Source organism: Xenopus laevis, chromosome 3L (genome assembly GCF_017654675.1).
Source record: "Xenopus laevis strain J_2021 chromosome 3L, Xenopus_laevis_v10.1, whole genome shotgun sequence".
NCBI lineage: Eukaryota > Metazoa > Chordata > Amphibia > Anura > Pipidae > Xenopus > Xenopus laevis.
Genome location: NC_054375.1, coordinates 64,660,883 through 64,675,759, shown reverse-complemented (window position 1 = coordinate 64,675,759; position 14,877 = coordinate 64,660,883). Strand labels below are relative to the sequence as shown.

The following is a 14,877-nucleotide window of genomic DNA, read 5'->3' as shown; positions in this document are numbered from 1 at the left end:
ACGTGAACTGCATTCCATGTCATCCAAAATTAACCATATGAATAACATTTGTCCTACGTCAGTGGTTTTAAAAAGTGAATAAATGTATATTCTATGGTTAATACTGCCGCCTTGCAGCTCTGGGGTCCTAGGGTCTATTACAGCTAGGGCACTATCTGCAAGTAGTTTGTATAATGTCTGCATGTGGTTTTCCTCCCACCCTTCCAAAACATACAGATCAGCCAATTGGCTCTTGATAAACTTACCATATTATGTGTGAATTTGATAGGGGCCTTTGACTGTCCCATGGGCATTGAATGATTTATATAAATTTCACAATTGCAGCCAGTTTTTTGCTTTTTTTTAATTACATTGTAACTGATCAAAGCTAATTGGTTGTAATTGGAAACTGCACTTGTACAGATTAGCATCTGTGTTATTAAAGGTTCAGTAACATCAATATTTTTTATTAAAAAAATCGTTAGTGTAGAACAAAACAAAAAACACAAATACATATTAAACTTTTAAATCGCTAAGTCTTCATTAAGAAATAACACAACAAAACTTTGCTTGTGCTCCTCTTCAGAAAAGGCAACACGGTGGCGATCCATCATGCTTCACTCGATTTTTCCTCCCTGGCTATCTCCTATAAAGAAAGAAGGGAGGAGAAATCGAGCGCCGCAGGAGGGATTGCCAAATTGCCTTTTCTGAAGAGGATTGCAGGCGGAGTTTCGGTAAGTTATTTCTTAATAAAGACTTAGCGATTTAAAAGTTTAATATGTCTTTGTGGTTTTTTAAATTAATTTTTAATTTAAAAAATTGATTTTACTGGTCCTTTAAACAAGACCTGTCTGTGCCTTACTGGTCTCTACACTGGTCATTCTGACTATTGAAACACGGTAGCAGAATCCAGCTGGAGATTTGTGAAGAACAATGCAAGGCATAGTGAGAAATAAATTTGCAGTCACAGGGAGGTAGATTCTACTTTCAACTGTAACTAAAATTACAAATAATTTGAAAACCACATAACTTTTATTTATATATATTAGTTGCTTAGAATTCGATTTCCCTTCTTTTCTAAAAAAAAATAATCTCCAATAGCAAGCACTTTAAAAATGGGGTTATTTATCAAGCTCCGAATTTATCTCAGTATTTCTAAGATAAAAATCCGAGCAACTCCGAATTTCCAAATGGACCTTATTTTACATGAAAAAAAAATAAGTTCGGGCAAACTTCAGAACTTCGCCCGAAAAGTCCGAAGTTTCCTAAATTTTCCGCATAAACCACTAATTTTTTTTGTAGTTTTTGAACTTTTTGGTCCAAAATCATTGGATATCGGCACTGACAGCAGCTCAGAATTCAAAGAATTCGGATTTTGGGTATTCAGAGCTTAATAAATAACCCCCATAATGAATGATTTGGAAGAGTCCAGGAAAGGAAAATCATAATTATGATACATTTTTTCCATTTCCTATCATCTTACATATAATCCAAAGCTATGTGATGCACCAAATCAATAAAATAGGGAGAGAAACAGAAATGCAACTCTGCTAAGTTTATAATTTGCACACATCAAGTGTGCCTGAAGGTTTTATATTTTTTTTCCATTCATTAAACCCACTCCTACATTTTCACATAGTTGACAGTTCGTCGATCCCATTTGTTCTGATGAATGGTGCACTGATACTGGGGAATCCTGGCGCTACCACCGTCATGGAACTTCTATTAGCTTTAGGATTCCCACAGCAGGCTGTGCCAATAGTTGCACCTACATTGCCCCAGTAAATTGGATGAAAAAGTCATTTTGAAAGTGTGTTTTGACCTCATACATACTATTGGTACCTATATAGAGAACCAGCAAAAAAGATATGGAAATGGAACATTCTCTACCTATGATGTCACTAGAGAATAGTGGAGTATATCAGGGGTCTGTTAGTGATCCCTTGAGTTTTTATAAGTCCATAAAGGACCTTGAGGTAAGGACTGTAAGTAGTGTCTCTGGGTTTGCTGTTGATGCTTAATTGTGCAAAACAACAGGTTCCATGCAGGGTGGTTCTATTTTACAGAGCGATATAATGAACTGAATGACTGGTCACGAAGCTGACAAATATGGTTCAACATTAATAAATGCAAGGTTGTAGTTATCTACTATATAAATGTATATTTAAGGCATCCTAAGGCAAATAAAGGACCCATTTGTATAACAAAAAGTGCATTGACATGAGAGGTAAAAGCATACTTTTGATTTTTGATAAACCCTCACCCTCATATACAGTACAGTTCCCTGGCAGGAAGAAATGGGACAATTAAACAGAGAGGAAATTTGAGATTGCGTGGAGATGTGGCAACTCTTTACAAATACATTAGAATACATTGCAAGCAGATTGTGGGGGATCCCAGAAAATAACAAAGAAGAAGAGGCCACCCAATTAGACTCGACAAATTGAATTTTTACCTGAAACAAAGCAAATGTTTTTCACAGTGAAAGCAGTGAGGCTGGCTGTAGAATGCTCTGCCTGATTATGTGATGGCAGATTCCCTCAGTGGCTTTAAGGTTAGTTTTGCATGTATGTAAGAATACTATCCATATGCATTAAGTACAGAGCTTTCCTGGGCTTTGCATTTTCTGGCACTGCCTAGCCTGTAGCTGCGGGTGTTTCAGAGGACTCCCTCATGCTGCCCATCCCCAACCTTCTCTTAATACAGTGATACTGAATGCAGGCAATGTGCATCTCTTTACTCTTCATTCTTGGAGGACAAATAGCTGTTCCTTTGCCACAATGTGCAAGGGCTCTTTCTGCATTGCCTTTTGTTTTGTATGAGAATACAAAGAATACAGCAATTACCAGCAGAAGACACAAGAGACAGGGGGTTGTGTTTTGGTAAAAGCTAAAGAACTAAGTAGAACAGGGGTGTCCAAAAGGTAGATTGGGGTATTATAGGTGTCGATGATAATGGGAAAATATCACTAAAAGTAGACCCCACATTAGTAAAGCATGGACACTCCCGAAGTAGAAGGTCACTGGTTTTGTGATTCCCCATTGTATTCAAAGCACCATGTACCGGTGAATCAGTCACATTTTAATTAACTGGATTTTTTTCAAAACATGACAATAAAATAAATTCCTTGGTAGTTTGTTGTTATACTGGAGTCTTTAGCTGGTAAAACATCCAAAATGTCCTGTTCTTGTTGTTTTATGGGTTATTTGTGGCATAAAAAGTAACTTTTCCCAGCCTACCCTTGCTGATTTTCTCAGTGTGCTTGGTACTTTTATTAAGGCGTTGGTAGTCTGGCTGGATGTGTAGAATTCTTTACATTTTGCAAAGCCACAGCAATGTTTTAAACTAACATTTTGTTCTTTTCAGGAGACAAGAAAATAGTCTCCCGGTAGTTATCCCTATATTCCATGCAAAATAAGAAGCTGCATTAAATCATCTGCTAAACTGAAAGGGAAGTAATGAAATTTACTGAGATGGGTTTTCTATGTGTATCAGTCAGCACTTCCAGTGCCAAAGAACAGTCTCTTCTAACGCAATACATCTCGTGGGGACACTCTGACTCTCCTTGTAGCCTCAGTAACACTACAGTAACAAAAGATAACTAGGAGTTCAAAGGATTGAGGTTTTCTTCAAAGCCATTCATTAAATATACTTTTGTCCAAAGCTACTCCTTGTACTTCTGTATAGTTGCTCTTGGCGCCACTGTGGCCATCCCACCCCTTGTGCGCCTACTGACAATGAGCACCCAGCGGAGCTCCGCCAATGAGGGAGTTGAAAAACTAGCCTCAGGCAGCAGCGCCAGGTTACCAGGGTCGGTAAAAAGCCGCTCCTGGTACCTTTAACAGCTGAACTTGTGTGCCCTACTAGTATTGCGGCCTCCCCCCCGGAAAGGTAAGTGGGTGAGAGGGGGCGCAGCGTGCGTGCGCACTGACATCACGCTGCGCGCATACTTACAAACCCGGCACCGCACACGCGTATGGACAAACGTGACGCGGCACTCCGGAGAGGCAAGGGGGGCCCTGGGGCAGTAGCCCCGGTGGGCCCCAAGCCCCCCAGTCCGACCCTGCTCTGCATGTGCAGTTGGTAATCCTACAGGGGACACAATTCTGGGGTAACTCTTAGCAGGGGAGAGGCAGGGAGGTGGAGCCAGTGGAGGGGGGCCAGTGGGGACTTATCACTATGGGGGGAAGTCTCCTTTAAGGTGTTCCCCATTCCACTCCTGCCACTGCATGCCCCCCCCTTTTCTTTTTTACCAAACCCCTACCCTCTTTTTATTTTTCTTGTGCCCCTACCCTGGCCTGACTCCTCCTTCTTCTCCCACCTCCCCCCCAGCACCAACCATCGCCATTCACTCCATACCCAAGGTTCATGGTTTATACTATTGATTTTTGTTGTATAATACTATTTTAATTGGTCTTTCCGTTTCTCTCAGGTGGAAAACCCATCACAGGCAACTCTTTCACTCAGCTGGGCCCTCTCTGTAGCACTAGAGGTAAAGAGTCTTCAAGCTCAGGCATGGATTTGTAGCAGGGCACAAAGGCCTGGACCTAGGGCTGCAAAAATTAGGGGAGGGGCATGCCGTCTGCTAGCCACCTCACCACTGGGGACTGAAAAGGAGAACAGTTTGAATCTCCTTCCCACCCAGTCCCCAATGCAAGAAGAAGAGCCTATGGGTAAAGTAGGTTGGTGCAAAGATTGCGAGTACTGGGAGGGTGCAAGTGGGGGGTAGGGCATTGGGAAGGTGCGAGCGGGGCAAGCGGGTGCAAACAAGGGGGGGTTGGGTGCAAGTGAGACTGGCAGGGGGCTTAGGGGTGCAGCATCTTGAAATCTGGCCCTCTTCAAGCTGATACACATAGGGGGTCAATTACTACCCTAGATATGCAAGTACTAGAGCGTGTCCCTTCCTGCTCATATGCAGAGCACTTCCTTCAAAAATCCATCTCTTGATGCAGAGAGCAGCGTCAGAAGGCTCAGCTGTGTCCTTACCACCTGCCTTAGGGCAGATAATAAGGACAGGGCCCTGACACAGGTTTTTAGCCCCATTTTCTTGCCAACCAAAAAAATCCAACTCGCCCACCAGGCAACCATCAGTGCCATTGGAAAATCACATCTTGTGAAAGCATATCTAAAGGGTACACAAGCCTTCTGTTGAATTTCTAAGCACGTTCTAGGGATGACTGTTATGATACTGTATTTTAACTTACCAGATAAATAATGCACAGACACAAAGTACATTATATTCAATAGTAAGTGGCATTTTTATTTTATACATAATAATGATATTTATAAGATATCAATATATCATATTGATTTAAAGCTCACAAAAGATGTTAATACATACTCTGCAAAATATGCTATACTATTTTAGCTTAAGCCACTTTCTACCAAGAGATCATCTTTGGACAGTTTCTGAAAAAAGCAGAAAAGAAACTATTGTAGTGCTGCGTCAGTCTGCAGACTGCTGTACAGAAGCAATCTACGCACTGCCAGCAATTACAAAAACAATAATGAGCTGACTTTTTAAATTATGAAATGTAATTAATACAAAACTACAGTAAATACACAAGCGCAAAAAAATAAACAACCTGCTGGAAGCCATACTTCTGAAAATAATGTATTTTAAAATCTACAACACTCTGACCTTAAAGGGGTTGTTCACCTTTCAAATAACTTTTAGTATGATGTAGAGAGTGATGGGCATTTTGCAATTAGTTTTTATTTTTTATTATGTAAGGTTTTTGAGCTATTTGGCTTTTTTTCAGCAGCTCTTCAATTTGCATTTTAAGCAAGCTGGTAGCTAGGGTCCCAATTACCCTAGCAACCATGCACTGATTTGAAGAGACTGGAATATGTATAGGAGAAGCCTGAATAGAAAGATAGGTAATAAAAGCAGCAATAACAATGAATGTGTAGCCTTACAGAGCATTTGCTTTTTAGAAGGGGTCAGTGACACCATTTAAAGGCTGTAAAGAGTCAGAAGAAAAAGTCAAATAACTATAAAACTTTAACAAATAAATAATGAAAAACAACTGAAAAGTTGCTTAGAATTGGCCATTCTGTAACATACCAAAAGTTACCTTAAAGGTGAACCACCCCTTTAACTGTGCTTGGAATTGTCAGAGCACAATAAACAAATTCTAAAACGGGATGCAGAAGTGAAAAATATATTATGTTTATTCTGGAAACCACTGATAGCAGAGAGCTTCTTATAAAGACACACTGAAAGTTGGAAAATGAGCAGTACATTTATCAGTGGTTTTTATTTTTGGGGATGAGTCTCAGTAAACAGGACTGTATCATCCAACATATAAAAGGTTAACGAAGGTGGTGCATTCTGTGCAATGTAAAAATGTTTCAGATGGGTTCACCAGATGTAATTGGATTCGGGTGGAACATGTCTGTCTTCAGTCCGTTTTGGTGAGGGTGTGTGCTGTCTGTTTCTGGACCCTGTTGGCCTTAGGGCATTCATGAGATTGGATCCATATCCTGTAAATATTATCCAGAGTTCAAGAGAGCAGGAGATACAAAGGTAAATTTTCCATCATTATTCACACTTCACCCAATGTCATTCTTGAAAAATTATATATTTTTTTACATTTAGCTGCACAATATTCAGGGCACAAAAACAAACATTCCATTTTTGCCCCTCCAATAGTTTTAAACTACAAGTCCAACCAATCCACAACAGTTTAGCCTGGGATCTGTAGTTCATAATAGGTGGAAGATCATCTGTGCTTCAAATGATTCTTTTATGTGCTTATGAGCAGCCATCAGGCAGATTTCACAGATGGCTGTACTCATAGCTGAACCAATATTTTAAAATAGTTGCTTGTTTAGGGTAGCGACGCGTAGCATGGTTTAGGATTTGCATAGTTGTGTTGGCATCGTAAATTACCTCCCAGGGTCCACAAACTTTTTAAGGGCAGAGGCCGTGATCCAAAGCATTAGTAAACAAAGCTTGTACTGAAGCAGGAGTCCGTTTTAATTCTGTATTGTTTTTAATCTCTCTAATTAACCCTCGATATTCGACCCTATGTAAATCTGCCCCTAAATGTCTACAGCTCATGTTAATTGAAATTAATATGCAGCTATATAAAGATGACAATGTAAGCCATTTTCCCTTAACATTTACCCATCTAAAATGGATTGTTCACCTTCCAAATACTTTTTTTCAATTCTGGTGTTTTCAAATTAAATATTATTATTATGGTGTATGTTTAATGTGAGCTCATACCAAAATTATAAAAGCCATCATCACTAGGGATGCACCGAATCCAGGATTCGGTTCGGGATTCGGCCAGGATTCGGCCATTTTCAGCAGGATTCGGATTCGGCCGAATCCTTGTGCCTGGCCGAACCGAATACGAATCCTAATTTGCATATGTAAATTAGGGGCGGGTAGGAAAATCACATGACTTTTCGTCACAAAAGAAGGATTTTTTCCACTTTTTCCTTTTCTACCCCTAATTTACATATGCAAATTAGGGTTCGGATTCGGTTCGGTATTCGGCCGAATCTTTCATGAAGGATTCGGGGATTCGGCCGAATCCCAAATAGTGGATTCGGTGCATCCCTAATCATCACAGCTTAGATAGATAACAATAACCAACTGCAGGTTTTCCTTAGGAAATCTATGGATAATGTATGGTTTTAGCTTAACCTCACCTTAAATGACCCACAAATGTTCCAATACACAAACCATGCATTTTTGGATGCAGAGAGTGCCCATAATCTCAGCTGTGTTGGCAGTAAATCTTAGTTTGGATGGAAGATGTAGTGGCAAGTCTCAAGAATGAGTTATGGGGTACTTTTAAAGTGGTTTCTGAAGTTATAAGACCAACACTGAGCCGATAAGCCTTTATTTTAAGCCAAATTATTTTGTGACACACAAAATACTAGAACAGTCTATGTGGTCTTACTAGCACCTTTTAGTAGACTGGCTTAAAACTGTCTTCAAAAAATTCTCAACTGTTTATATACATCTTTTTACGTTGGCGCAGTAATGCAAAGCAACCAATAAGCAATTAGCCATGGCGATTAGTGGCCTAATTTAGGAAAAAGCTCTTATTTAGTTCAATGCAGATCTCATATAAGTATTTTGTCCTATCTTGCAAATGTTTCTAGTCCATCTTCTTAAATGCTAGACCAAACCCTACAGTAATTCTTTCCATAAATGCTAGCAAAACACAAATATTCATATATAATTTATATCTGTGAAAATTGCTTAAGATTAAGTGATAACCAAAGTTTGAAAATTCTAGAAAACTCAAACCAATCGCCCCCATTGTTTTTAGTGAATAAAGATGTTGTCCCATTGACTTTCATTTTCAGCACTGAAGTACATATATATATATATATATATATATATATATATATATATATATATATATATATATATATATATATATATGTATATATATATATATATGGGACAATATTGCTTGTTCAACAATATTTGCGCTATTTTACTTAATTGCATGCTCTGAACACAGATACAATGTCAGATTGGGCCATGAAAACAAACATGTAAATGCCATTCATAAATCACCAAGCACTAGGATTTATCCTGTTTTGCTGTCTGATGCTACATACACTACCATATCAATGGTGCTCAGATCTAAGAGCCCTCTGTGCACTGTATCATGGCAGTGCAAATATATTCCTTTGGTAACAAATTAGGCTGTTCCTTGTTTCTATTAGAGGGTAACTTGAACTCTGGAATGTCTGATGCAGAATTAATGAGCACAATTTGACATATCCTTGGACATTATTTAATGAAACTTCATTTTTTTTTACTGTTCCAGCAATCCTTCAACTTCAGATTCTCTGGGCTGGAGATAGTACTGACTTGCCCAGATGATATCTACCAGTGTTTGCTATTTTGCTCTATTAAAATAGTTCCTTGTTGTGCCATTGATGTGTGTAGACTCTTGCACACACTGTCTGACTGTTTGCTCAGTATACTTCCAGGTCTTGTAAATAGTCTGGCTCTGTGCATGGATATATAAGCACAGTTCTTTTTCATGATCTGTCACACTCCATAATAGAACCTCTCATTATATGCCAGCATCATCAAATTAAAAGCTTGTATTGGCATGAAACCAATATGTCTCTGCCAGCTTTAATTCCTGCAGTGGGCCAGCTCCTGTTATGTCTGTCTCGCAGAGGTAAGAGGACCCTAATACTGAGGAACACTGGGGAATAAACAGCTCACAGAAAAAGGGGGTGATGCTAGCTTTGTGTGTTGACAGCCTGTGACATAACAAACACTACAGCTGAATACAGTCTATGATTTCCTCTTCCTGCTTTCATTCTAAACAGGGAATGCATTAAGCATGATATAAAATTGTATAAATAAGTGGAAGTGGAAGGTACCACCTGCTTTTGATGTATGTGCTTTTTTACACCAGTAATGTTGCATAGTGATTTTGAGTCTAACCTTCAATTAATTTCTTGCTAGTTAGGGTTAGTGAGCCTAGCAGCCATACAGTCAAATGCCAGTTTGGAGACCAGAAGACAAAGTAGAGTAGAGTTCATCAGACATCAGAGGCATCTTGTTTAATTACAGATATAGACTTAGATTGTAAGCTCTATGGGACAGGGTCCTCCTTCGTCTTGTCTCTTTGACTTATCTCTCGGGGGGTTATTTACTAAACCTCGAATTTATCTGGTTGGCCTTTTTGGGGCAAAATCTTGAATTTTCATGTAAAAAAATGTTTCGAGATTTATTATACCCACATGCTGCAAAAAGCCTGTAAATCCGTCATCTCAGACCTGTGAAGGTCCTGTATAAGTCAATGGGAGAGGCAACTATTTCAATTTGAAGTTTTCATGGTCTGCACTGTGTTTAGCCTGAAAATTCGACTTTTTTAGAGCGATTTGGGAAAAAAAGACCAAAAAATGTGTTATTCTTTTTTTTTTTATTAATAAATAAGCTAAAATCAGGCATGGGAGTTTGATTGTGTTTTTTTTTAATAAAAACCCCCTTAATCTTTAATGAAACTGTGCTTTGTATGTATTATTGTAATGACTCCTGTTTGTTCTATTATCATAATCTAAATAGACTCTATATAAGGTAAAAATAATGTCTTACTCTTGTTGCAGTATCTTCCATTCCAGCCTTCTTTGCACTGACACTTGTTGGGTTCAGTGCAGGTACCATGAGATCCACAAGAAGGTTCGCAAACAGCTGCAAGTTAACAAGACCAAAATGAGACATCATGCATCATGGTTTTGTAGGGCCATATTATATCATCCACTGTAAAGAACTGATCAGACACTGTACAGTTTGGCCACACACAAAATATATTGACCCATCAGACTAATGTAAGGTGAACTGCAGCAAACAGTATTGGGTTAGCTGATAATTACACACGTGCACTATATGGCATTTGCTCAGTCCAGAATCAAATAATAAATAAAGGAATAAAGTATACTGTATATAGTTAAATTGTCAATCAAGTGTGAGAGCTGCGCAGAGACCAATTAAGGAAATGGTCAGCAGCACCAGAGATTTATGTGAATCCACCGCAGAGTATACACCACAGAGTATACAATAAAAAATGTTCCTGAGTCTGATGCGCTTGTTCGATATAGAATCCCCAATGTCTGGGTTTGCTCTGGAAAGGTCAGGGTGATTACCATGAACCTACAAAGACCTTGGTTGTCACAGGTGGAATGCTGGGAGTTGTAGTGTAGCAACAGCTGGGGAACAGCAGGTTGAAGGACCCTGTGTTGCACACAGCAGAGCCGGCTCCAGTATGCATTCTAAAACTACATCAGGTAAGACAGCACAGGTACCCTGCTCTGTGAAATGGTGTGAATGCAATCAAGTAGCAGTGGAATAGACATGAAAGGAAAAATACAGAGTGGTACATTACCATTAGGCCTATCTGGGTGGACGCCAAGGGTCTAGAGTTCCCAGGAGGCCTATTGCTATGTGTGATGGGGGTGAAGTTGGAGTTGGCAGTGGAGCAGCAATTATTCTGATCCTGACAGCACTACTTATAGGGACACATTGACCCTTTGTCCAACATGAGTTCAATAAATAGGGCTTGTGTTACACATACAGTAGGTTTCTCAGTAGACTGCTCAGTTTCATTCGCATGTTTAAAAAACCATAGAACTTTCCTCATTCAATAAATAGGCATAAAAAAATGACCTGCCTAAATGCCAACAGTTAAGCTTAATGAAGGAGCTGTTTAGGGCTGTTTTTCAATGTCTGGGCTATGACCCCTATGGGGAAACATCCATGACAATTTTCTGGCAATAGTTTAAGGTAGGTTAATTCATATTTCATCCCGATGCTGTTCCCATGTACACAAAGAGGTCCGTATGTGTTTGCATAGATGGGGATGGAACAACTTGACCAGACTTTAATAAGCCCTGACTTCAACCCAAACAAATACTTGAAAATGATGCTCAACCACTAATGCTCTTGTATCTGAATGGAAGCAATCCCCACAAAAATTCTCCAAAATCTAGGGTAGAGCAGAGGCTGTTATAGCAGCAAAGGAAGGACCATTTTCATATTAACCCTTGGTTTGGGAATGAGATGTTAGACAGACAGGTGTCCAGGTACATTTAGCTAATTAATATATATCAGATTTTGAGCCTGAGTCAATGCAATAAATACAATAAAAAAAAAGTATCATCTAATTCAATTTCAGATTTCATTGGTGTACTCACATAATTAACAATGAAGTTAACCTGTCTTATCAAAATATGGCTCCTTCAAACCGTCGAGACACATTTTTGGTTAGTCTCCACAACATCAAAATCATTATTTAACAAAGGATACCACTACAGTTACTGAATCCACACACATGAATTTTCTGCTAATTGAATTGAACTTACGTTTTGAGCATAGGTCTCCCTGGTATCCCTTGGAACACTTGCATTTGTTTTTTCCACTGCATTTCCCGCCATTTCTACAGGGCTGCTGGCATTTACCTAAGGAATGCATCACAAATAGAATTATTTTTGTGCCTCACCATTATGTTCCTAAATAAATAAGTTAAAATAAACACACTCTTCTACATCCCCCAAATAACAGAGGGTATCTAGTTAAAAACAGGTGTCTCTTCAGTGCGTTTATTTTCATTTCTTTGATGTAGCTCAATGGGCCATGTGTAAGACATAGTGAAATGCATTGTTTATAATTTGAAGGAATGACATGACCTACCACAGCCCACAGTGTTCTCGCATACAAGCATCCTATGCTCCTTTGTTACAGGATTTGATTTTCAAACCATGATTCTTGGTTTTTTTTTTTCATTTTTCTTTTTCTTTTTTTCAGGTTTCTCTTGAAACAATCATATCTATCTACTTCAGGACAGAGAGGTAGCCAGCAGTAATGAAGATTGGAAGCATTAGCCATAAACATCCTAAATGGTCTCATAGTTACTCACTTCCAGCTGAAAACTAACCTTCAACCAGTCTTACCAAATCTGTGCTTATTTTAAAATATTAGCAAATCAGCATGTAGGTTTATAGCTGGCTAAAACTTTTTGACATGGATCATGGAAACTTCGATTAGGTGGTGCATTTCTAAATAGCTATAAATAAGAACAGAGCTGGAGTTGAAGAATTACATTTAACAATTTATGCAAATTTAGCATTTAGCAAATAGTTTTGGGACATTCATTTATATATACCAAGAAACACCCTATATTGTAAAGATTATGCATTAATGTACGCAGTAGGAATCATCACTGGGTATATTTGCAGAAATACACGTTGATTGAAATTTTGCCTAATGATTTAATCCGTTATAATGGTTGCTCAGTGATGTACCATTTGAAATAATGTACCCTATTGTAAAGCACAAGCTTTTCAGAACATTCAAGGATTTCCATGACCTGTATATAAAAACTTGCAACCTTATAGTCATGCTTCAGTGACTTCAAATACCCTCATATTGTATAACAGAGGTACAGTGTTCTATATTTACAGGTTATGTAAGTTTCCTAGACACAGAGTGAAAGCGTGTTTCAATGAAGTGGTGTAATCTTATGGACTAATCTATCCATGACCTCTCTGTTCCAGTCCTTCGGAAAGCACTCTGAACAGACGGTGGTATAGCTGCTAACCCTACTAACATGGACATGATCATGACATACATTGTTATAAAAGATTTTTATTCTATGATGAAGCCAAATAGTCTTACTTTTAATATGTTCCCAGCACTAAAATAATATAGTCACTCACTTGTTTCACACTGTTCGCCTTCATATCCTGATGGGCAAATGCACTTTCCTGGATAGAAGCAGGTTCCTCCATTGAGACAATGTGTAGTGCAGTTTACTATGCAAATGAATAAATAAAGCATAATAATAAAATAAGCATTTACTATACACATAGGAGTAGACTATTCTTTGTATCATCTACAGTCTATCGATTTGTGTTTATGTAAAGAATTAGAATTTAAAGTAAGTCATCTTATCTAACTGCAAGGTAGTAACACCATGAAGGCACATACTTTCTAGTATAGGTCTATATGCAGGACTGTATTGATGAGCCCGAGTGGCTAAGATAAAGGCATTTTACAAGTGCTGAGAGTAACAACAATAACATTAAGGGTTCGTGCCAATATGATGATCATGATGTGTGAAATTATAATTATAAGCAGTGCCGGACTGGGATGCCAAGGGCCCTCCAGAAAACCTTAGACCATAGGCCCACCTTTCAAACGATTATTCCTCCTCTCCTCACTCAACCTCTTTATTCTCCTAGTCTTTTATGTCTATTTACTATATTCTTCCATTATTACACTTTTTCCCATAAAAAAATAGCATAAAATAAGCTAAATGGTTAGAAGCAAGAGGGCCCACTGACAGCTGGGCCCACCGGGAGTTTTCCTGGTATCCCGGTAGGCCAGTCCGACACTGATTATAAATTGTCTAAAAAGAATGCTGCTCTATGAAATGTGACCTGTATTTATATCAATAAATAAATTACACAATTGGCTGATTTGTATAATACCCAAATCCTAACAACAATCATTTAATTATGTTATGAGAACATATACCATTATATATTCCCAGTAAAGCACTTGTCAGTGTTATATAAAGGCTTCTAATAAACTATTGCAGATCAAAAGCTGTCAGGAAATATGATATAAGGGGTGGGGTTATGCCCATTAACATTAGTACCTTTATCACAGTTGATGCCATAATAGCCAGGTGGACAGATGCACAATCCAGGAGTTACACAGAGGCCACCATTCATACATCGTGGCATGCAGAGTGCTACAATGGAAAGAGAACAAAGCAATACACTCATATTTATTTCTACATATTTCTGTTTCATAAAAATGTTGGCAAAAACAAGAATGTTCTAGATCTAAAATGCCCAACCAGTCAAAATGTGTACTTTAGCCCATGTAGCCAATTGTTGCAAACCTTATTCTGTACATTGTCCTGAGTGGAACATGACTTACAAATAGTAATGTATTCTTTTTTCCCCTATATTTCATCATTTCACCCACTGTGTATCTATAAAATGCTTTTTCATAAACCTCTTTGTATGTGTCTTAGTAACACATGATGGATGATGAAAAACAGCACATCCATCAAGTTTTTGAATGAAACACAACAGACTACTACAGTAATCAAAGTAAAGACAATTCTCTTTCTGGTGATGGTGGTACAGGATATAACAGGTCAAGAATCACTGATCTAGAGACACCCTGTGCAACATGATAGAACCAATTGTGTTTCTTCCCTCCCTTGATACCCCATTCTGCTAGGTATTAAAATCTGGCATGTTCCTTGTTATTAAAAAGGAAAAACAGTATCAAGCAACTGGCACGGACATCCCTTTAATGGATTTGGACAGGCAACAGAGCAAAGTAGAAGTTACAAATGCTAAATGCCAACCCTCTAAGGCAGACATTGG

The 14,877-nt window shown here is 38.5% G+C and overlaps 1 protein-coding gene across 2 annotated transcripts in view; it reads right to left on the bottom strand.

The window, feature by feature from the left end:
- Window positions 1-6,213: 6,213 nt before the first annotated feature.
- The window catches only part of wif1.L (WNT inhibitory factor 1 L homeolog), a 33,944-nt gene continuing 25,280 nt past the window's right edge, over window positions 6,214-14,877 (bottom strand). For both annotated transcript variants that reach the window (XM_018252418.2, XM_018252417.2), the window contains exons 6-10: window positions 14,133-14,228; window positions 13,189-13,284; window positions 11,836-11,931; window positions 10,073-10,168; window positions 6,214-6,465 (exon numbers count right to left, since the gene is read on the bottom strand). In XM_018252418.2, coding sequence (XP_018107907.1) covers window positions 6,344-6,465; window positions 10,073-10,168; window positions 11,836-11,931; window positions 13,189-13,284; window positions 14,133-14,228 — 506 coding nt within the window. In that variant the 3' untranslated portion in view covers window positions 6,214-6,343. The remainder of the gene's footprint in view (window positions 6,466-10,072; window positions 10,169-11,835; window positions 11,932-13,188; window positions 13,285-14,132; window positions 14,229-14,877) is intronic.